The sequence below is a fragment of the Castor canadensis genome, chromosome 10 (assembly GCF_047511655.1).
Source record: "Castor canadensis chromosome 10, mCasCan1.hap1v2, whole genome shotgun sequence".
Classification (NCBI taxonomy): Eukaryota; Metazoa; Chordata; class Mammalia; order Rodentia; family Castoridae; genus Castor; species Castor canadensis.
In genome coordinates, this window is record NC_133395.1 from 78,902,721 (window position 1) to 78,927,501 (window position 24,781).

Below are 24,781 nucleotides of genomic sequence, written 5' to 3' on the forward strand. Positions count from 1 at the left end.
AAGCAGAAGTAAATGTTTGCCAAGTGACTTGGTTGCCATAAGGCAAAGTTTAACCCTTTTAAAGTCAAGGAAATTTCCATTTAAAAGCAAAGCAAAATACAACCTGCTTTTCCCAAACCCCCTATGAAAAGATAAAACTGAAAACACTTTTATTTATTGTAGTGTAGCAATGGAAATTGTATTGGAATAGTTAAATACAATCTCATCATAAGTTATCTTCAAAGCGCATTGATGCACTTAGATTCTAGGACATTTCTCCATTACACACTGATAAATATTCCATCTCTCACAGTCTTCCACAAAAGGAAATAACATGTACTGTCATTATAGCACTTCTAATATTCAAGTTTATAGAGGTATCTTGCGCGTTAAAAATTTGTAAACAAACTTTCAAAAGTAGAAATACACGGCTGAGGATGTAGCTCAGTAGTACCGAAACTATCTAGCACGTACAAAGCCCTGTACTACAAAAGTAAAAGAGCTGAAATGCAAGAGTTTGTAGAAGTTTTCCTGAATGATGTGGTTGTTTTCTCTTGATACTTTTCTGAAATTTTAAAATAGCCGATGAAAACCAATAAATGTACGTTTAAAAAAATATTTGACAGATTTATTATAATCACTACATTTAGAAACTAACATGACCAAACATAACCACGATGTGGGTTTGGAAAAGCACATATTTGAAGTATTTAATGGTATGCACCAACAAAATTTACCAACAGAAAAACTTTGCATTTACCATTAAAGTAACCTGAGAATGCTAGGCAACCATATAAATTGACACAACAAAGCCTCAGTTTGGGCCAGTAGATTGGGGGGGAAAATGCATTTCATTAGTACCAATATTTGAAGCTTACCAAGTGGAATGCTTTACTATCTGGTTTAACTTTATGTTTTTCCATATACTTGATAAGGCTGCAGTTGGTATACCTGAAAGAGAAACACTATGAAACATCTATCAGATCTGAGGTTAATCTTACATTGTTAATGTCCTCTCAAATGAAACTGATTATCAGCAATATCAAATACATATCAAAAATGGTATCAACAGCATAAACAGAGTAGCATTAAGTCAGTTTTATACTTCATTCAATATCCACACTAGTCACTTTTGAATGGAGATCAATGATTAAATATAAGACAATTTCATGAGTGACAAATACTGAACAATTTTTCCCTCACAGTAATTTCAGTAATTATTTTAAATGAAACTTGGGTCAAAAGTTTAACTCAATCTTATCAGGAAGTTTAAAATATATTTGTTTCAGGTCTATAAACTGGACTTCCAATCCCTGGCCTTGCATTTTAAATAGGTGCAATATTCATTCTTATTAAAACTTGCTTAACATTACCATAGAACCTAGGTGGGCAGGTAAGAGGCTATGAGCAAGGTTTGTTTAGTCTTCTTTCTTTAACTGTAGTATTTTCCACTAATGTCTAGCTTCAGAAATTAGTAAATATGGAAAGAAAAGAATTGATTTTTTCTCATCCAAATCAGCTACTAATATTAGTCACCTTCTGAACCATATCATCACTTAAGCATTTTAAGAAATGAAAGCTGACATTATGAAAAATATTTATTAAAATAAATAAAATTACTTCTTAAGAGTAATCTTATGTTGAGTATTCTACTATGCAGAATATTCAATTTTATACTGAGTATTCTGGAAAAGTTAAAATCAACAAACAGTCCGTTTTCTTTCCAACTTACGTATTTCTTCTGAAATCTTTCATTAATGTTGAATGTTCGGGCATCTTTTTTATATCTTCCCAATCTTTATCTGTGAAATACATTGATAAATTTTTATGTTGCCTAGGTTCCTATTCTCAAGAATTTTAACAAAAGGTTACCTCCATTTCATTGTTTCCTTACTTTTAAACTTTTAAAAAAGCCCAGATTTCAAATAAATGTTCAGTTACAGGCAACATCTTGAACTATAAATAAAATTCATGATCACTTTGTAGCTCTAGTCTCTTATCTTTTTGATTTTAAACTGCCTACTTTTTGTTTTACCATAAGCTACCTCAATGTTATAACTACCAGGGAATAAGTTATAAGTAAATATTTCTATTATTAACTAGTCTGATTTCTATTAATAAAATTACTTGTCTCCCTTTTCCCACCAAATTTCTTGGTTAAATCAGCAATCTATATCTTCAAGGAGAAATCTAAGATCTTTCCTCTCAGTGGCTTTAAGTCAGGCTTCCCCCCCCCCCATCAATAGTCAATGTAAGCAGTAATAACTGCAGTAGAACAGGGTGGGATGTAATCCGTGTATAAATAAGTTAGTTGGTATATTGGCTAGTTTTAATACTATTAACTCAGTAGAACCCGAGCTATAAATATGTTAAGTACAAACTGTTTTAGTTAGTTTTGTTAGCATTAGTTCCTCCATAATACATGTTAGTTAACTCAAGTTCTCCATCACTGTCAATGGGTTGCTGAAAGTCTACTAGGTGCACAGCTTTGACCCAGGCAATTTAACAGCACCTTTAGCTTTTCAATGGCCTTTACAGAGGTTTGCTTGTCTTTGAACTTATACAAACATTTGCTACCCATCCTTAACAGATATCACTAAACTAAACAATACTTAAACACCTAAGTAGAATTGTCTCCTTAACTAATTCCTTGCTCCAATTCATCTATGTGCCAATTTCTCAGGCTAGAAATCTTGAGGCAACCTTTTAGTCTCCCCTCAATTACACAATTCTTATGAAAATTATATATTTGTCCTATATTCCCCTATTAATAAAATCACTTATTTTCCCACCAAATTTCTTGGTTAAATCCGTAACGTATGTCTTCAGTGAGAAGTCTAAGATCTTTCCTCTTAGTGGCTTTAAATCACACCTTCCTTTCACTTTATTGCATACTTCTTTACATAAACAATCAAGGTAAGCAGTAATAACTATTTGTGGTAGAACAGAGTGAGATATAATCAGTATATTAATAAGTTAGCTGGTACACTGGCTAGTTTCAATACTACTACCATCACTTTAGGGCTGCAGTATTGCTATAACAAGTGGCTGGTTTTCTAACTTTAGTTATCTTGCTTTAGTTTTTTTTAATGGACCGCTGCCATATTAATCTTTCTAAAACATAACATAAATCATGTCTCTTGTACTAAAGAATATTAGGGATTCCTACTTTTCAGCATATCAGATCTAAACTCTGGTGCTTTCTTTTCAGTTTCTTATAAACTGAGCCCATCTGAGCTACTGAACCCACATTAATGATTGTCCCCAATAGTAGCCCTCATCATTCTTAGCCCCTTGTCATGTCCCTTTCCCTGTGGACCTCAGAAATAGTAGACAAATTTGGAAGTAGAAAAAAAAGGCTGTTTTTCTCTATCTACTCAAACCATACCTATTTTTTAAACATTCTACTATAGCAGTACAATATAAACTCTAAGAGAGCAAGAATTATGCTTTTTATATCAATATATTTTAGTCAAGGCAGTGTCTGGCACCTGGAAGGTACTCAATAAATGTTTAGTAATAGTAGTAAGTGAAATTATCATCATAACAAAGCAGTCTTCCCAAAACTACTAACCAGTTTTGGAGAAAGGCAAATTATCTGTGTAGTTAGTCTGATTTACTGATAATTAATACCCTTAAAAAGCAAATGTAGGATTAATACTCCCAGATATTTCTGTATTAGTATTCATTCCTAATAAGAAGTACCTCAGTAGTCAAATTGCTTAGGTGCTTTACACAAATTCATTATTCTGAACCTCTGGGATATTTTTGGTGACTGATGAACCATCACTCTGTGCTGTAACTAGAGTTTGGGATATAGGGGGGGGATGTAATACCAAGGAGGGGACACCTATAAATATTCTCATCATGGAGTGCTATGACTTTCACTCACATTCTGGCTCTTCTACCAGAACACTTAAAAGGATGTTTTTATTGACAAGGGTCTGAGAACAAAAATGCTATTATTCAATATAATGTGATTCTGTACAGTGCTCTACATAGAAACGATGTTCAAAATTTGTATTCAAATGCAAGTAATGGCAGAATTAAATGTGCTGCCAGAAAAAAAATTTCTACTACTGATTTTATAATTTCTACTGGCAAGAACAAAAGGTATCTTTTAAAATACAGTACCGCAAATATTTTAGCATGTCAAATATCAAACAAAACAAAACAAAAAAATCGAACCAAAATGAAACAAAAAAACATTCCTTAATTCAGGAAAACATAAATATTTTCCTGCTAATGTGAATTCTACAAATTTTTCTATGTCTATGCATCTTTGAAAAATGAAAGTCATAAAATCTAAGAATTGGGTAAGAGTAGCTTTCATCAGCCAAAAATATACACTTTTCCAATGAAGCTATCTAAATTCAAACAACAGCGATAACAAAAAACAAAAACAAAATGTGTACCTGCAGGAAATCCCATTACATTGAATATTCTGTCCAGCTGGTCATGGTGATAAGGATTACTAGTTTTGATGTCCTCTTGTCGACAGTGAAATATTGGTTCTGACGTTAGTAGTTCTGCAAATATACACCCTATAGCCCAAATATCTTTAAAATAAAAAGAAAAAAGAAACGAAAAAATAAAATAAAAAAGGAAAGAAAAAAAAGAAAAAGAAAGGAGGAAAATAAAGTAGTTCTTTCCAAAAGAAAATGCATTTTTACTGTGAGGGAGAGTGTTTTTTCTTTCTTTTCTTCCTTAATAAGTCATATTAATTCCTAAGCAAATATAATCAATAATACATGGAACATTGTTTGTACATATATATTCCCACCCTATCCACCCATGTTTTTCATTCGTATTATACCTCCATCCCACCCAGTAGTTTCACCTTAAACCTGATAAAATTTATTAGCTGAATGTCTGGTAACTTTTAAGTGCCTTAAACCTTATATTACCTACTGAATAAATATAAGGCTGTGCATGGAACATGGGAGCCACAAACAAATAAAACTCAAAAAAAAAAGAAACAGAAAACCCAAATGACCTTTGAAGTTGGGTACCTGCCAGAAAATAAGCAGCACAAATTTTCATGGTAAAATAATTTTTTATCTGATTTATTTGGTAATTTGCCAAGTCTAGTAATTTATCCTCTCATGTTAATTCTAAATAGTAAAGTGCTATTCCAAAGAAAGACAATGCTTGACCTTAAATATTCTAATTAAGTAGTATTTCTACATTAACAAAGTGTTAAACACTTCTTTCAAAGTGTTTCTTTATGCTGTGGCAGTGTCTGCTTTTGCAAATTTAAGTATTTAATAAGTAGACAAGAAAATAGGGAGTAAAATACTACCTTTAAAATGGATATGAAGGCTAGAAATTATTCATTATAATCAGGCAAATATATTTCTCTGCCCACGACAAAGTAAATTTCCTTCATTCACAAGGTTACTTTTATCCGTATCAAATTTGTATTCAACAGAACTACTGATAGAGGCAAGATCTATATACCAATTGAAAATTTAAAGGTTGAAAATATTTCCTTTTTTGTCTACTCTTAACAAATCCCTCAGTTGATGTTACTTTCCCTATACTCAATACAGTGTGGTACACACAGCAGACACTCAACAGTGGTTTCTGACTAACCTAATCCATACTTATGGCAAACATAAATAATTACATTGACAAATTAAAAAAATCACTACTAAATTGAAGCTGATTGTCCAGGTATGTTAATGATTATCACTTCAATAGGAAATGAGAAAAAATGTTATTCACAACTGAAATATAGACATTTAAATTGATTTAAAATTATATTTATATTTTAGGGTAATAAGTCAATCATTTATCTTAAAGAAGACTCACACTCTTACTACAAGAAAGTGATTTTTTTTTTTAAATTGACATTATTTTTTCATATAAGAGAACCAAGCTACTACAGCTCGCCCTTTTCATGGAAAAAAGTCTCATCAATAAATAAAGGCCAAGCTATTTTGTTTTTGGCATCAGAGGGAAAACCAATTATTTTGTAAAGTAGGATTAGAAAAATGGATGATGGATCCTTTTGCATATTTAAAGTTTTACCCAAAGACTGTAACAATTGTTTGGTTAGCTATTAAAAATTCCAAAGAAGAAAACATAACATGTAAAGGAAGGTGAAAGAAAAGTAGTTTCACTGTCATTAAAGCTACATTGCTTTAAAAATAACCATGTGAGTAAGAAAACGTAATCTATTGAAACTTGTCCAACCTCAGTCCAATCTTTCTTTACATATTCTATTATTGCTTACTTTTATCAATTCCACCACCCTTCTCTTTTCAAATTCTTAATTCAGGTTCTAACTATGAACTTTAAGTTAGATGATCAAGCTTTTATTTCAGACAAACGTTTAATTCTTTGCAAGTTAAGCCTCTCCTTCCTACTTTGTTCGTATTTTTTAGATTGTGACAAATTAATGAAGTCTCTTTCCCACTCACCTACTTGCCTTACTCTTTCCAGAAAAAGGTTCCAAATTAAAAACATAAAGAAACCCTTCCATTTTTCAAAAATGTATGATGCTCACATGTAGCTGTGAGCTAACAAAGCAAAGGAAATAGTAACTGTTATCTTCCATATACCCAAATTGGGGAGGAGAAAGATTTGTTGAATAATACTTTAATCAATATGTATGCTAATAGCAACCTTTTTATTTTGATAAAAGGAAGTAAATTCTCTTTTTCCCTATTTTATTATATATATCTAACTTAGCAGAAAGTCATACATTCAGCGAGTACTCAGTTATTTGAGGACACAAACCTGACCTTTAAATTCTGTTCTTAAGTAAAATTTTTAGGTTATATCCCTCTTTCAACCTTCTCCCAAAATCAAACAAATAATTAAAAAAAAAACCCCACTCAAAACTGAATTAAACTTTGTTCCTGGAAATACAGTGCTTACTCGTTTATTATTTCCTTGCTTTGGTTTAATGATTCAGCTTGCAGTTCTGTACAACTGAATGAATGGCCACAGCACTAAAGTCTATTTATAGTAGAAGGTAGGAACACATTGGTATGATGTGTTCTGACCAGCTTTTCCCCCTATGCTTTGGCTCTTTCAGTTCAACATAATCTACCAAATTCTACTAACAGATTCAACCTTTCTAAATGATGTTCTAAATGTACATGTATTCAGCAAATTACATGGATACCTGAGTCCTTTTTTTAATTAGCTGCTCACACTACAGCTATCAGACAGGGAAGTCAAAATGCTAGGGAAGTTCTTGGCAGGAAGCTTTAATGGGGAATTTGCTGAGTGATTTATAGAGTAAAACTTTAGGTTACCTCAGAAGGTAGATAATGGAGGGAATAGGACTGTGTGGCAGACACTGGAATTGAAGAAGAAATTTATTTTATACTACCTTATTCTTATTTTAAAAAAGGCACGAGTATGATTTCCTTCAAACAAAAAACATTAAGATACTACATTATAACCTTTTGAGTCAACATGTTGATAGAAAGTGTTCCTTAAGACCAAGCTTGACCAAATCAGGTGTACACAGACAGGGTGGTGAGTAGGGAAGATGGTGAAAATATCACACTGACCTTGGTTTCAATCATTTGCAACCAAGTCAGTTTCCTCTGCGGCGCCCTAGTGCAAAAGACAGATGTTTCTGTCTAAAGCCATAGAACTTTTTGAGTTGAAGGAGTTCTAAGAATTGACTCAGGCTAAATTCTCCATTTTTGCATATTCCTTAAAATGACAGAGCTAAGATTACAACTCATACAGGTGGTCTTTGCTACTTCCACTGTTCAAAGATGACAAAAATCATTTTATGCATATATTCTGTCTTCTTAACTGGATTATAAACCTCTTGAGGGTAAGGCCCATAATTTGCATTCACATTGGTTTCTCCTAAGTTTTAAAAAGTTTACATAGTAGCTATCCAAATTTTGATGTTGATGAGAAGGAGATAAATGTGAAGTCAGGCCTTCTCTTTCCCAAGTTATATGGCTATCGGGACAAGAGACTATCTTTCTAACTGCTGGCAATTTAGTTGTGTGGCACATGCTCTGCACTGAAACTGTTGTGGACTGTGGAATGTCTTAGTGAGTAACAGGTTATTCAAAATCTCAGGTGTTCAGTAAATTAGAGCTGTAACTTAATAATCACTTCACAATGGTCTGTTAATATGTCTTAGCAAAAATAACAATGCTTTGAAATATTCATTTCCTAGATGGAAAAAATAGCTCTGTGTCATATTTGTTTATATATGCATCTTAATACATTTAGAGTGTACTTGCCGAAGATATACAAATGTGTTTAGGTAATAACATGTATTCATAAACAGAACTAGTTTAAGTAATTTTTGCTTTTCCTTTTAACTGATTTTTCGAAAAATATAATTTGGAATGATTTCAGATTTATATAAAAGCTGCAAAGATAGCCCAGAGATTTTCCAAATCTAACTGACTTATCTTTATATTTATCCACAAAATAAAATGTGATCTCAAAGCAGGTATGAAGATTAGTGAACAAGCATTTTTTGAAAACACATTCTGGAGTCAAGATTAACATGGGGGAATGATCATAAGCATTTCCCTTCTAGAGGCTACATTAAAATGAGAGCAAAGCTGTAACCTTGTAAAGCCACAGTACTAGCAGGAGGATGCGACTGTCAAGGACAAGATTCATTCACTTACTCAACAAACAGAACTGAGCTCTCACTGCACACCATGCAGGTGGCTTCCATTAGTGACAATTGGTAAGGTGTATCTGTTTTGGATTCTGGAAACTGTTCGGGGCAATGCAGACAGTAAGATGGAAGTCTGACAGAAGAAGATGGGGAACTACTTCAGACTCTGATCAAGAAAGTTCTCTGTGAAGAGGTAGTATTTTGACTAAGGTCTAAATGAAAAGAAGAAATTGGCCATACAAAGACCTATTCTACACAGATACATAAAAAGTTTCTGAAACAGGGAATGTAGATGAAGCAGTTGAAGCAATTTATAGAAGGCCTCAGTTCACCAGCACTGCTGTTGAGGGGAAAGTACATTTGTCCTATATGGTTCTGGGAAGATTTTGAACTGGGAAATATCAACTACAAAGCCTGATTTTTAATAGTGAGTCCTCTTCCCCAGGCTCCACCATTTCCTTGGGCTGCCAGGTATATAGAGCTTGTATACAAATTTGGGGTTCTTTCTTGAAGACTTTGAGTGAAGACTTGTGCATTCTGGCATTTAGGGTTCCCTGGGGATGGTGACTTCCCCTGCTGGATAACTTGAAAGTATAGTCATCAATCTATGTGCTTCATCATCTAAAGACAAAAAGTTCTCAAGTGACTTTATAATTTGATTCTTAAACGCAAAGAGACAGAGGGTCACCACAGAGTTAAAGAATGCTTGCCACATGGAAGGGACAAAGATGTACAAATGAAAAGAGAGCCTACAAAAAATATATATATAATTATTCTGAACATATAGCAAAGTAGAAACAAGCATTTATGTCCTCAAAGATATTTGAGCTTTCCTTTCCACAAACCAATACAAAATGCCACACACACACACACAAAAATCAGACAAAAAGAGGTTCCTAGAAAAGAGAAAATAAAAATAAAAAACACCGTATAAAGGACCAATCAAAAAGTTTAGCATTTGGCTACACTGAGTTTAGGAGGAAAGAAGTAGGAAACACTGAGGGGAAAAAAAATCAAAGGACTACACAAGAGAATGTTCCAAAGACAGGAGATGAACTTCACATTGAATACACCTACCAAGTTACCAGCAAATCACAATTCTACTTGTTTCTCAGAAAGAAAAATGTCCAAATAACCCTCCAGCGATTGGGAACAAGACTGACATGAGACTACATTAACAACACTGATGCTAGAAGACAAAGGAGTTTTGTTAAAAGTTCTGCGGGAACATGGTTTTATACTTATGATTTTATACTATCAAGTACAATAAAGACTTTTTCAGAAGTACAAGAATTAGAAAATTACCTTTAGGATATCCTTCCACAGGAAGTTACATGACAATATACTGTAGCAAAATAAGGAATGAAATAATGGGATCCAGAAAGCAAGAGGCCAACCAAAAGGAATAAAAAAGGGAAAATGTCTGTATGAGATGGTATGGTAAGCCTGAGTGCAACCAATAAGAAGAGAAGACTCCAGGATAGTTATGTCTTAAAAGAATAGAAGAATAAGAGAAGATAGAACAAGTTAAAGAGGCTATAGACATACACAGTAAAAGAAAAAAAAAAAAGAAAAAGGAAAAGCACATTTAGAAAAAACTACTTGATAATAAAATTCTACCAAATAAAATGGAGCAGAATGGGGGTAGGTAATCAGTAATGGGGGAGGTATAAGAAAAAGGACTGTGATAGTTGAGTACTACAATAATTGTAATATATAAGTATAAATGTCTGGGAATTATGGTTAGCAAACAGAAAAAAATGTAAACATTGACAAAGTTATGATGATGACTATGATTATGATGTTACTAATGGAGTTTAGAAACTGAAAGACTGGGAGGGGAACAAGTATAAGAGCACTAATTTCCTAAGTCTTCATAATAGGGAGATATCAATGCTATCAAAAATGGAGAAGTGAGTGGGCACTGGTGACTTATGCCTGCAATCCTAGCTATTTGGGAGGTGGAGATTGGGAAGATAAGTTTGAGGCCAGCTGGTGCAACACCGTATCTCAATAGAAAAAGCTGAGTGTGGGGGCATGTGCCTGTCACCCTAGCTATAGTGGGAAGTGTAAACTAGGAGGATCACAGTCTAGGATAACCTGGGCAAAAAAGCAATACTCTATCTCCAAAATAACCAGAGCAAAAAGGTTTGGACATATAGCTAAAATGGTAAAGCACCTGGTTAGCAAGTGCAAAACCTTGAGTTTCAACCCTAGTTCCACCAAAAAAACAAAAACAAACAGTAAAAAGAATAAAAATAAAAAATCACAGAGAAGTGAATTAAACTCCTAAAACTTCTTTACATAATCTTTCAACTTTAGTTTTAGGGGACACTCTTAGAAGCTAGTATGTCTTTTAATGAAAAAAAATCAGTCTGAAGTTACTGCTTTATTTCTCTTTTTAAGTAAAATTAAATGTAAAACTTTTACTTTAAAGAGAATACATAATATGATAACATATACTTAAAACATTTGGGAATATCTATCTTTCTGTGTAAAGAGATGTGTGAAATGATATGCTCCTAATGCTAATGATAGTATTTCTAGTGAGTGGAATTTTGGGTTTTTGCTAAATTATTTGATTTAAAAATCAAGTCATGGAATTTTAGTTAGCTGTACTCACCAATTGCTTTGGTATAATGTCTTGCTCCAAGAAGTAGTTCTGGGGCTCGGTACCAGAATGTTACAACCACTGGATCCAAATCTGCTAAAGGCTTCAAAGGTGAATTAAATAATCGGGCAAAGCCCATATCAGCTGTTAAAAAAAAAAAAAAAGCTAAGTAAATAGTTTTTCTAATTCTGATTAGTTCAATTTTACCACTGTTATTTAATAAGATGAAAAGTGTAGTAAAATTTGGTAGGGGATTTAAACATCTTACCCTTTTTAGAAGTCTAAATATAAAACAGATTTGAGATCTTCATTCTCTTCAATTGTAGTCACCCAGCTCTTCAACTTGGTTATATACAAGCTCTGCTACCAGAGGTTATAGGTGACATACTCCTCTGAGCAAATTTCTTTCATGTGTCACATCACTTATTGGGAACATGAGTGCAGAGCTGCATTTTTTATTCTTTGTACTTTTCTCATGCACTGTTAGAGTAAGGCTCTCCATTATTTGTATCAATGGATCTGTTCACTGTTATAATCACATGTTGACTAGAGAGTAGTTTAACACCACTATTCCCCACATTTATTTGGGTTGAATTTCACTAACTTTATTTTAATAGTATTTCTTAAAGCTGGAAAATGTTTAAAGGATCATCTAATTTAAGCATATCCTTTTTAAGATGAATAAAAATGGAGGTTCAAGAAGTCACAAACTCAAACCTCAGGGCTGGCAATGAGATACGGTATATGCCACTTAACAGAGCTTAACATGTAATGTAGCAATTCAGACATGGATTTTTGTTATGCTAACCATAATCTTCTTAAAAGCAAAAAATTGTGTCTTTTTCATCTCTCTATCCCTAATAGCCATGAAGGGTCATTACATACAGCTTCTTCCTAATACATGTTGATCATTATTCATACCACAGATTTAAAAATTTCAATATTAATCCAACATTGTTTAGTCCTATTCTCTTAATATTTTTAATAAAGTAGAGTCTCCTCTAACCAACAAAAATCAGGAGTCAAAATAAAAACATGAGTCAGGTTACTAAATACTGGTTTATAAAGGAGCTAATGTTTCTTCTTAAATGTAAATGCTTTAAGATCCAGTGTCAATTGTATATGTTAAACTTGCCAACCTCAGATGCTATACAGAGAAATACAATTCCAGATTAGATTATGTTAAAAATATTATAAAAGTTCCCCAAATCATATAGTAAGGAACACATTTATAACCATTATTTGGTTGGGCCTTTTTTGTTCTGCATGCTTTGAGCCTGCATTTGAATTTGATGCCATCAAATCAGATTGGACAGATTCCTTAAAAAGCACACTGAAGAACTTGAGCATTTGATGGCACCAAGATGAGTGCTATCGATCTCAAAGGGCCTCGACCTCAAAGGGCCAGTTGCTTAGAGTACCCTGAAGTGCATCAAATGTTCCCACAATTAAAAATTTGCAAAGTTTGTATCATAAAAGTGTATTTCAAGAGTTTAATTAAAGTGGAAAGTGAGATTTGGGGGATTTATAAAGGAGAATATGGAAGAAAGGTTAAGGATACTCAAGTTTTTCTTTGTTGATGAAGTGGTACAAATCTGCTGATACTTCTAACTCATATTAAATCTTGTAGCCAGAAATTACTGTTAACTTTGCTATATGTTCACAAACTGTTGTCTTTAAATTAATTTCATTACATATTTTTCTACTCGCACACAAAACTAAATATAAGTGACAACACAATTTATCAAAGTGATAATGAACAAAAGAACAGGATAAATTAATATAGATCCATCCTTACAGATTATCAGAAGTGGTTATGTCATGTAATGTTTTTCCCATCAGGCAAAGGCCTACAATAAGACAGTATTGTTAGAACTTAAGGTTCTGGACCTATCCAGCCTCATGGTTTCTCCTAGAGTTTGTAACTCCTAATCCATGCAAGGCCAAAAGAGGCATGTTCTCATCTAATCTAGCTTGAGTGAATAGAACTGATGGTAGAGCTCTAAACCCCTGTGCCTCAAGGTGGGAGGCTGGCTCTAACAAGGATAGAAGCCATTCACCTCCACAAGCTATACTTAATGAAAGCAGAGGTTTGTAGGAAACTTGCATAGCTTGTTTTATAATTAGTGTGCTTCTACCTCTAAGGATTGTCTGACACCTTCCAAGAGTGTGAAACATTTTTCACTTTTATGTATACTCTTTAGAAATGTTTTGGATCATATGGAACTACATGTGCATATGCATAATATTATAGCACAAATTAGAAGTGATATGACTGCCTACAGAAGTTTGAGAAGAGTGCTACACTGTGACTTATCAAAAATATAACATACCAATTTTTACTCTTCCTCGCTCAGGACCTTCACCCATAACTAAAATATTAGCAGGTTTCTGTGGAAACAAAATAGTGTTTTTTTTTTTTCAGTAGACAGTAGTGGTTTCTTTTAAATAGACAATATGCCAATATAACATAAATCCACCATTAAAAAATATCCCATTTACTCAAAAATTAAAACCAAATACAGGAAGTCACCAAAAAATATATATATATATGTATATACATGCAGAAGCAGTATGCAAATTTCATGAAGGCCCAAATGTGTAGTGCTTTTCTTCAGGGAGGTAAAGCCCTGTGATTAGCCTTTTCCACTACTGAGAAGCATTATGACAAACACTTAGAACATTGTTTTCACTCTTTTAGTTATGTGACTTTAAGGAAAAAATGATGCAAAGACCATTTAATGCAAGGTAGCAAGTCAAGGAGTCATCTAATACCTTTAGGATATCACAAAGTATTTGTGTTTAAATAAATAAAGAGAAATTTAATAAAGTCTTTTTCTGAACAAGAAAGCAACATAATAGTAATTTTTCATGACAGGAAGCTTTGAGGTTTTTTTATTTTTAGATTAAAAAAGAAAGCTAGAATTTAAAGTGAGATTTTACCAAAGTCATATTTCAGCTTGAAAATCTCTAAAATATATACCAGATTAATTGTCACCTAAAATCTGTTAAGAATGGTACCTACTACTTTAGCAATAAAAATTGCCCTCTTCGAGGAGGAAAGAAGTGAGGAAGAAGTGAAGAGGGGAAAGTGAGGCAGGAAGAAGCATTTGGTTTCCTTTCTAAACCTCACTCACCCTGTTATCCTGCTATATATTGATCTGACTTTAATTCTAACAATTTGCTAAATAAAAGTGAAACTACATTAGAATGCTTCTTCAAATATCAATCAAAACAACCCTATAATCCAATCAAAGATTTTAGTGAAAGCTGTTTACACTAGTTCTAACTATTCCACAGACTCCCCCACCAACCATATTTAGCAATGGCTCCTATACATTACTAAAGTATACCATTCTGCCAACATACCAAAGATCTCAATTTTTTATAACCAGCTCCCAAAAAGATATTTTTGAAATGGTATACAGATTTCAGTGGTTAAAAATTCTAACAATTTTCAAGGTGAGGCAACCCAGCACCAGAATTTAAATAACTTGTCCTAAGTATACTCAGCAGGACTGGGGCAGCGGCATAATCTACTGTATCTATGAACAATATAGTGGCTTTCATAATATATCGTTCTAAAAGTAAGTTTATTAATTAATGTGTATTTCTATAATAATAATGTTTTACTCAAGTTTTTAAAATTAATGTGCATTGCTATAACAATAACAATAATAATGATGATGATGATGTATTACTCACAATCTCTATCACCACCACATACCCATTCCTGACCACTGGGGTAGATTGCCAAAAGTACAGCACAAACAATATTCCCAGTGAGTTACATGCAGGTGCTTTCCAGGACAGATAAAATTGCTTTCATGCACTGTGTTAAATCAACACTGGGTTAGTCTCTGCAGTCTCTTAGGGCCCAGACTACTTCAAAATGAAGACAGATACTGAGATAATGTAAAATGGTGGAGGAGGGCTTTCCAAGTGGACTCAGGCAGCACTTCTACTTGGCTAGGGGAAGAGGCTCCTTCACAATCAAAGTTTAGGAAGGCATATCCATGTCCATGACAGAACTCTTTTCGTGGTTCTTCAGGGCAGAACCCCCTAAACCCCAAACCCCTCTTAAATGCAGTGCTACTCTTTAACCTCACTTTGAATCTCTTCCCATCAAATCCATCTTCTGTATCACTGCCAGGGCTATCTTTTTAAAGACAAATCTGCTTATGTTACCCTCTTGATTAGAACCTTCCAGAGTAACATGGAAAATTATTTCAGGAAGATTAAGAAAAAGAGAACAAAACATGACATGCCGACTGTGATTAGAATAAAGTTTTTAAAAAGTTCCTGTGAATAAGGATTAGAGGGACAAGTGTTAAATTGATAGAGGTATGAATGAACTTTCTCAAAAATTTCTTTGGATGCTTCAGTGTTTTTCTATTATTATTATTAAAATATCTCAACCCACCTCTGAATAAGATCCATTCCTTGCAATGGGAAAGAAGGGACCTGCCAGGTGGTGTCTCCAGCCCCATGCTGTTCCTGTCACTGTGACCTTTTAAAACTGTGTTATTGCTATGCCATGCCCCAAAGGACCTTTCCTCTGAGTTATCTGACAAAATTTGACTCTTCCCCTCACTTACTGAAAGAAGTAACACAATAAAAAACATTCTGAATATAAATAACTCAAACTATAATGTTACATGGAGTTAAAAAGTTTAAGTCCCTTTAATACCATTCCTCCTCCACCCTATCCAAAATGCCACTACTTTTTCCTGAAGTACAGGCTTATTAACCATTTTGTTGGGATTGCTTTCTCATACTTCAGTGTTCAACCCTAAAAGATTATCTTCATATCTGGCAAAAGCACAACACATACGAGGCCCTATTTCTCTCTTTCAATTTTAGATGAAGTGGAAAAGATCGTACCCGCTCTCCTTCACTTTTATTTTTGAGCTGCTGGAGATTAAACCTAGGGTCTCACACAGCTAAGCAAGCACTCTACCAAATGAGCTACATCCCCAGCCTTCTTCTTATTTTTGAAACACGCTTTCTTACTCATTCAGCAGCTAGGTCTAGAATTGAGACGCCACAGGATATGAGGTACTGGTCAGCCTGGCATTAGGGATATGAGATAAAGCTTCTGGCATTTTATTTTAGGTTCCTTTCCTTGACTTACTAGACTGATTTAGTTCCAAACCTGGGCTTGAGTACTACTGAGGTATAAACAGATTCTTTATCAAGGCCTGGAAATGGAGCAACCTGCTGCCTGGTGCATAATCTACAAGCAAGTCTTTAGGCTAACAGCCATACCTAAGTAGCATTTTAGTTTTTCTCCCAACCCTGCATCTATTTTTATTTTTATTTATTTATTTTTTGAGATGGGATATCTCTATGTTGCTCGGGCTGTTCCTGAACTCCTAGGTTCAAGTAATCCTCTCACCTCAGCTTGCAAATGCCTGGGACGACAGGTATACACTACCACACTGGCTACCGCCTCTACTTTTAAGTGAGTTCAGATTTAGTTTGGGTGTACAGTAATCAAAACCAGAAGAGAAAGGTCTTAAGTGTTGTTTTAATAACACCACCTATATAACAGGTTCTCCTGCAAGTTATTTACCGTGGTAATATTCCTTCTGCCTCCGAGTGTAACAGTCTGGTTCAGGAGATAAACCTAATCCAACATTTCTCCTTTTATGAATATAATGGAAATCTCAAGAGAAAAATGTAGAAAGGACTTAATGATCACTACTCTTGTGTCTTTGTGTTATTGCTTAGTACTGAGCAAGACTTTAAAAAACTAGATGAACAATTGTTGTTTCAGTTTTGCCTTTTTAAGACAATATTCTACTCTCTAAGAAAGCTAATTTCTTGGCATGAATTTCTTCCCTTTTCTTTATCAATAGCAGAACTTGGTAGGAGTTTTTAGAGCTAGAGCAAAACCTCCAAGTATTACATGAAGTAATTAGCCATAACCATAACTTTGGTAAATAATCTCTGATCTTTTAGATGCTATCAAACATAATTACCTTGAAAGAATATGTAGAACTTTGCTGGTGACATTCAGAGAAGGCAATATACTCCATTAAATTGTATTTGTTTCCATGGAGATTCAGAAGTCCAATATGACTTAAAAGTATTGTAACATCATGGTAGCATCTTCAAGGATAGCTATGTTATGCACAGGAAGTGGTTATAGAACACGCATTACTGCCTGCTGGACAATGATATAAATTAATGAGACACTATTGTTTGAAGCTATGATGTCCTTCTCTTACTTCTCCCAGGGGGAAAAATAACTATTTGTAATGAAAGAACATGGCTTTGTTTTATAGTCTGATGGCTTTTCTTCGTGTTTCTACTGCTATGCTTCCAACTACCCCCTCCCCCCCCCAACAAAACCCAAAAACCTCATCAGTATTTCCTAAAGCAAATGGTTGCACTGCAGAGATAATCATTCTTGTAGAAGCTTTCTGTTCTCTAGAACTTGTCATGAGCAGAGTGCACTGATAATTTTGGCACCATTTTAGGAGCCAACTCTCATGGAAAAATGACAGTATGGAGTTTACTGACTAAAGGAAGACAGGTATTGGACTAATCATTACTTTTTTATCACAGCTATCTGACACTAGTATGGAAGTGGAGAATAGTGTCATGCCTGTCAAGTTAACTGGAAGAATTTTATTTGAGGGATAAAACAGGATCTTGAAATGTTTACTAATGGCGCAGTGTGGAGACTTTCATTCAATAGGAAAAGTTGATCCCTCAGGGATTTGTCTATGAAAAAAAAGACAGGAATCCATAAAACCCACTACCAATGCTTTTCCCTGATACTTATCCAGAATTAAACTTTCATAAATGTTTTACGTGACACAACCTGTTGGAAAAGTTTCTAGATACTCAATGAAGACTTCGTTTTATTGAGTTTTGTTGGGAATTATTCTGCATAAGTTGAGTACCCCTTCCCTTACCCTATTTGCTTAGAAACAGAAGTGTTTGGGAATTTAGATTTTTTTTTTTGAGTTTAGAAAATATGCATATGATGCATATAATGAGGCATTTTGGAGACAGGATTTAAGTCTTAAAATGAAGTTCATTTATGCTTCAAATACACATAGTCTGAAGGTAACTTTACACAATATTTTTAAGAACTTTGTGCAAGAAACAAGGTTTCATGGTGTGAACTTTTACACATTTTCAGATTAGGGATGCTCAACGTGGGCACATATTGAAGACTAACTCTGATTCAGAAGTCCTAAGAGATTCAAAAGCAGGCATCTATTTGGTAACTTAGAAAAATTATTTTAATGAAATGTTTTAAAGAGTTAGATTACAGATAAAACCTAGACCACATATGGTCTGCAACATGCTCTTTTTTAAAAAACAAATCAGGGTCTTGCTATGGAAGATACATTTGTAACATAGCTTTACACATTTTCTTTAGGGCTGTGAAATTTTTACCTCTAATACTAAACTTTATTCCATTATTACTGCTTAAAGAAAAGAATAAACTATCAGCTTCCAGTAAAGTTGTTTCTTGCATGATTTCATTTAAATTTGAAAAAAAAAGGCATCAGAGAATCTTTAACCAATTCTGTCTGCTTTGTGATAACAGAAATAGTACTGATAACACTTCTTTAACTTTATCCTGTACAGTAAACAGTTTAACTATTACATATTCACTTACATAGTTGCTGAATCAAGGACTTTGAGGAACTAGACATAAGACAGACAGACACAGTTCCTGCCCTCAGAGGTCACAGTCTAGACAAAATGGGTTGGGTAAATTCAGGTAAGGGAGACCTTCATAAATCTGACTGCCTAGACACCACAGGGATTCCAAGGATGCAAGCAAATCCTAAGTGCAAAAGTCACAGAGCTGGGGCTGTATCCTTGGTGGGACTATGCACTGATAATACTTACTACTCAAAAACCATAGGGACATTGACTAGTTTTATCTAAGTAAAAAGTTTTCTTTTAAAGAGAATAAGAATGAGGTTGACTGTCATTTTCAAAGCATATCAAGGTATTTTATGAAATAAGTAATAACTTCATGAGCGCAATAGTGCTAATAGACATTTTCTTTAAATAACTCCTTCATATTTCCCTCCAAGTCACTGTACCAAGCCTACTTTTTGTTTTCATCTACTTCTTAGTTATCATTACAAGTAAACTAAAATTTTAGTAAACTAAAATTGTGCATATTATCACCAAAATATTTAATAAACATGGATCAGATTTGTTCGAATATTTTTAATCTTAAGATTAAAAAATTATTAATCTGCTCATTTTAGGCAGCTGAAGCATAGCACACTAGTATAACTTCCTATTTTCACTAATGAAGAAATCATTTACCATTGCAGAGACCAGCACCAGTATTCATTAACTTCATTAACTACAGAGCATGGATGCACAGAACAGAAACCACACAACAGTCAAAATACACTTTAAAGAATGTATGTACACATGTTAATATTTTTATATTTTCTTGAAGATGGAAATGTGTTTTTTCAAGGCTAATCCAATGATTTTCTTGTTAAGTCGTAAAACTTTATTACATAGTTTAAGCAAAATCTAATACAGTTAAATAAGAAACATGTGGTAACTATTACTTAAAGGCTACAAAAGTGAACAACATTAAGGATATCGAATATATCTTAATGGAGAAGTATTAAATGGCAGAGACAGAACATCAAAAACTGTTTAGCTTTCAAGAGTTCTTACTCTCTTTCATGAGTATTTTTAACCCAATTTATTAAAAAAATCAAAATAATTTATACTCAAATGTGGAAATCACTGTAACTACAGATACTACAAACAACTTAAATGTATATATTAGGCAGCTATAACAGTAAATAACAACACTTATTTTATGTTGTCTCCCCAGGTTTTATTTCCTTGGCAAATTTAGATGTTTGTGTATTAGTTTTACTAACTGTATTATATTCTTCTATTAGCAGCTGGCTGTGTTACTCCCCACTTTTGGCACTAACTTTAACAATGCTCCATTAATACTGTTAAATAATACCCCTCCAACACCCAAAGCCCTGGCACATACACCAAGTAATTTCCTTGGAATTAAAATCTCAAAAGTAGGCCAGGTAAGTAAGTCATGCTTATAATCTCAACCACTTGGGAGGCAGAGACTGGAAGGATTACAATTTGAGGTCATATTGGGCAAAAAGTTAGGGAGACTCTGTCATAATCAATAACCCATGCATGGTGGTACACACTTGAGATCCCAGCTAGGCAGGAGGTTGTAGGTAGGAGAACAGCATTGAGACAGCCCCCAGCAAAAATGAGAACTGACCTGAAAAGTAACTAAAGCAAAAAAGGACTGGGGTTGTGGCTCAGGTGGTAAAGTACCTGCCCAGCAAGCAAGAGGCCCTGAGTTTAAACATCAGTACTATAAAAAAACTAAAATAAAATAAATAAAATTTCAAAAGTAGAATAATCAAGCCAAATAATACCAATAGCATTGCTGTTCTAAAACTAGACTTTGTGTTTTGTTTTCTAAATTTCAAAAGTAATACATGCTCAATGGCTAAAACGTGTGAAATGAAGAAAAGCACAAGGTAAATAAATCATATATATAATCTCTATATAACATATAGCCACTCTAAGAATTTTGGAGTACATATTTTTGTCTTTTTTCCTCTGTATCAAATTAACTAAATATAGTATTTGCAGCCTTTTCTTTTCTTCTCTCTATTATATCATGAATTTTTTTTTTGTTTTGAGTACTGGGGATTGAACTCAAACCTCATCACCTGAGCTGTACATTTTTGCTTTTAGTTTGTTTTTCAGATAGGGCCTCAAGCTTTTGCCCAGGATAGCCTTGGACCATGATCCTCCTACCTACAGCCTCCTGCACAGCTGGGAAAACAGGCATGTGCTACCATGCATAGCTTGTTCTTGAGACAGGGTCTTCTTAACACTTGCCTCAACTATGATCCTCCTACTTCCACCTGAGGAGTAGGTAGGATTACAGGTATGACATGCCACACATGGCTTTATGAAATTGTTCCTAGTAATTTTTATAAAAATATAATGTCATGACAAACATTTCTGTATATACCTATCAAAAATTCCAAAGAAGTCGAATTGGTGGGTAGATTATAAACATTTTTAAGGTTTTTTTGTTTAATACAAATTAACAGATTTTGCTCCCGGAAAACTGAAGTATCAGTTTGGTAAATTCAATCTTCATAAAAAATACTACCACAAAATATGATAAACACAATAATCAGCAAAGCTAAATGCAATATATATATATATATAGCTTATATCTATACTGTACAACTGCATGATTTTTATGAGTATGATATATAATAGTGCTTAAATATTTTAATTTGCCTATCTTTCATTGGGGTAGTCATAGGTTATGATCTACTTTGTAGGGAGTGCAATTGTCAAATTAAAACCCTCTTGAACCTTTACCATACACTATTAAATGTGTTAACTACCCTCCCCCATGAAAAGACTGCATTAGGGAGAATAATGGGAACACTACTTTGTATAGGTAGTTGAGGGAAGGCCTTTCTGAGATAATATTGAATCTAGCACCTGGGAGAAGGAAGTATCAGAGGAACGGCTCTTTACCTATGTCACATGCAAGTGGGTTCAGGTAGGAGAACACTTCAGGAAGAAGGAAAAACAAGAAGGCCCTGATGTGGGAAATAGTTTGGTTTATTCCAGGCAACTTTTGTGGATATAACATAATTCATAAGAATATATTGGCTGCAAAAAACAGTTGGAGGCCAGATGGCATGGGGTCTACTTTGCAGATAAAATGTCCTTTTTGTCTCTAAAATGAAATTTCACTGAAGAGTTTTAAGCTGGGAAAGTGACTGTTTGACAATGGCAACATGAATGTTAGTTATGTGCCAAGTCTTCTTCAGAGATTAGTTTAATCCTCACAATGACTTTCTAAGGGGTATTTTTTTTTTATAGATAAGATGACCAGAAAGGCCTCAGCTCAACTGAGTTAATTAGTTCATAGTAGCCATTTCATCCTGGTTCATCAGTAGTTGAGCTAAGATTCAAAGACAGGGTGTTTGGTTCCAAAATTCACCCTCTTTATCACTGCCTCATATGGCAAGGGTAAAGTCAACAACTAAACACTGCCACCTAATAGGAGAAAATGGCACCACTGAAACATTATTGCATTACTTAACTAGTGAAACTGGATTTTAAAAACATGTTTATATACACAAACTATGTATGTATGAAGGTAGAGTAAATTAACTGTTACGTTATTTGTGGTGTGACTTTTCTATATTCTAACAGATCACACAGGAAATGCTACACTGATAATTCTCTAACTTTGGTTTTTCCCCTATTTGAGAAATACAACAGACTTCTTCAGAAGAGGAGGATGAAATACAGTTGAGCAATAAAGAAGTTAAAAATTAATGATGCCATCAGCTATTAGATATGTAATGTCAAACTCTGGTTTTTCATCTATAAAACTGGCCCCAAATAGTGTCAACCTGGTGTTGTTCCACAGATTAAATAAGACTAATGCACATGGAAGGCTTCTCATGATGCCTGATACATTAAAAAAAAGTCTTAAATATAATGGCGAATAAAAAGGCAATTAACATACAATAATCTGTTAACGATGATTCACTACAGTGTTTCTTAAGTAAAATTTTCAAGGGATAGGTATAGGTAGTGGGACCCAGGCACGACTGGATACTGCCTCCAAGTGCTCTACCATTGAGCCATGCTTCTAGTCCTTTTGCTTTTAGTTTATTTTTCAGATAAGGTCTTGAGTTAAGCTTGCTCAGGCTGAGACAGGACCAAGATCTGCCTACCTCTGCCTCCTGAGTAGCTGGGATTATGGACGTGAACCACCATGTCTGGCTCCAATCCTCTATCTTGACTATTTCTGGTCCAGAGCTATTCCAGAACATTATTAAGTAATAGTGGCAATAGAAAGTTAGAATGCTAATAGCTGCTGTATTGGGATATAAAATAGGATATATACTTTCTTATTTTACCAAAAATTTCAACCAGAAATGAATACCAAATTTTGTTAATTACTGAATTTTATAAAAGTATTACACCTACTGAAATAACCACAGTGTTATTCTCTCAGTACTATTAATAAAGACAATCTTGGTAACTGGTTTCCAAATACAGAATCACCCTCACATTTTGGAAATGCATTTCGCTTACTTATAGTAGTCTTTGAACTCCTCCGGGATCCTATTTAGTAATATTTTATTTAAGACATATTCATAAATATTTATGCAAAATTGGCATAGGGTTGTACACATTATCAGGTTTTGTGTCTGTTATGCTTTCTTCTTACACAGTTATTTAGGAAATTTTCTTTAGTACTAGAGAAGTTTTGTACAATGTAAGATTATCTGTTATGTAAGGGATTAAAGCAATTGTGAAACTATTTGCATTTTTTCCATTTTTTTAAAGGTAGCCTTGTGACAAATGTCTTAATTTCTTTCAGTTACTGATTCTGTTTATTTATTTTTGAAACCTCTTCTGGGGTCAGTTATGGTAATTTGTATTTTATTTTAAAATACTCAATTAGTCCAGGGTTTTATAAAATACCTATAAAGATTAGTAGCTATAAAGGAATTAAATCATTCATCCTCAGATCTCTTTTATCAACTGTTCAAGGAACAAACAATTCTTATGGCATATGAACTGTAAATATCATTTTCTGAGGCTAATATAGTCATGATAACATATGAGAAAGGCAATATAAAACAAATTACTGACCAATATCATTTGTGAGTATAGATGCAATAAAATATTACCAAATGGTACCCAACAGTGATGAAAAAAAAAATCATGACTTAATGCTAGTCACACTAAAGCAAGGGTAGTTCAACATTAGAAACAAAGTAAAATTTTATAAATGTAATTTACCACATTAACAGTTCAAAGTAAGTAACTATAATCTCAAAGGATGCAGAAAAAGCAAATACTGAAGTCCATTCTTGATTTTAAAACAAAGAAGGGAACATCTTTAACTGGTATTTAACCTGATCTTTGAACAAAACCCAAAAAGAAGACATTATACATAATAGTAAAACCTAAAGCTGGGCATGGTGACTATAATCTCAGCACTGGGAAGGCTAAGGTAGGAGGACTGAGAATTCAGCTGCATAACAAGACCATGTCTTAAAAAAAAGGTAGAACTTAAGAAGGCCTAGCTATTACTATTCAACAAGAAAAAAAAATCCATTTATGGATTCCAATTTTCACTTTGTTTAAAATTTTAATATTTCTGAACATGGGATGTGTCTTACTGCCTCCGTGGTGTCATAGTGAAACTGGTAATACACTTTCTTTCTGAGTGGTATGCTTAGTGACAGAGGAAGAAGGAGAAGGGAGGATGAATATATTATATAGTGGAGGGCCAACCTATTCAAGACACACTGTACACAGGTATGCAATTATCACAGTGAAATCCCTTATTATTAATGCATGATAATTCAAAAATAAAATCATTTTTAACAAGGTAAAAAAACATAATGTTAGAGTTTTCACCTTACAGTCTTCGCAGTAAAAAGACATAATTCTGAATCTATCGCAGTCTCCCAGGTGTGAAACTATTAAAGGATTCTAGGTAAGGAAGTGACATT

General features: G+C 33.8%; 1 protein-coding gene across 6 annotated transcripts in view; it reads right to left on the minus strand.

Moving 5' to 3' along the window:
* The window catches only part of Cdk8 (cyclin dependent kinase 8), a 121,208-nt gene that overhangs the window by 6,833 nt on the left and 89,594 nt on the right, over nucleotides 1-24,781 (minus strand). For 4 of the 6 annotated variants that reach the window (XM_074043652.1, XM_020156146.2, XM_020156136.2 and 1 more), the window contains 5 exons: nucleotides 13,544-13,601; nucleotides 11,223-11,354; nucleotides 4,395-4,538; nucleotides 1,712-1,781; nucleotides 858-930 (listed from right to left, as the gene is read on the minus strand). In XM_074043652.1, the coding sequence (XP_073899753.1) occupies nucleotides 858-930; nucleotides 1,712-1,781; nucleotides 4,395-4,538; nucleotides 11,223-11,354; nucleotides 13,544-13,601 (477 nt within the window). Of the gene's footprint in view, nucleotides 1-857; nucleotides 931-1,711; nucleotides 1,782-4,394; nucleotides 4,539-11,222; nucleotides 11,355-13,543; nucleotides 13,602-17,194; nucleotides 17,337-24,781 lie in introns of all 6 variants that reach the window. The other 2 variants (XM_074043654.1, XM_074043655.1) reach the window with 2 other exon arrangements.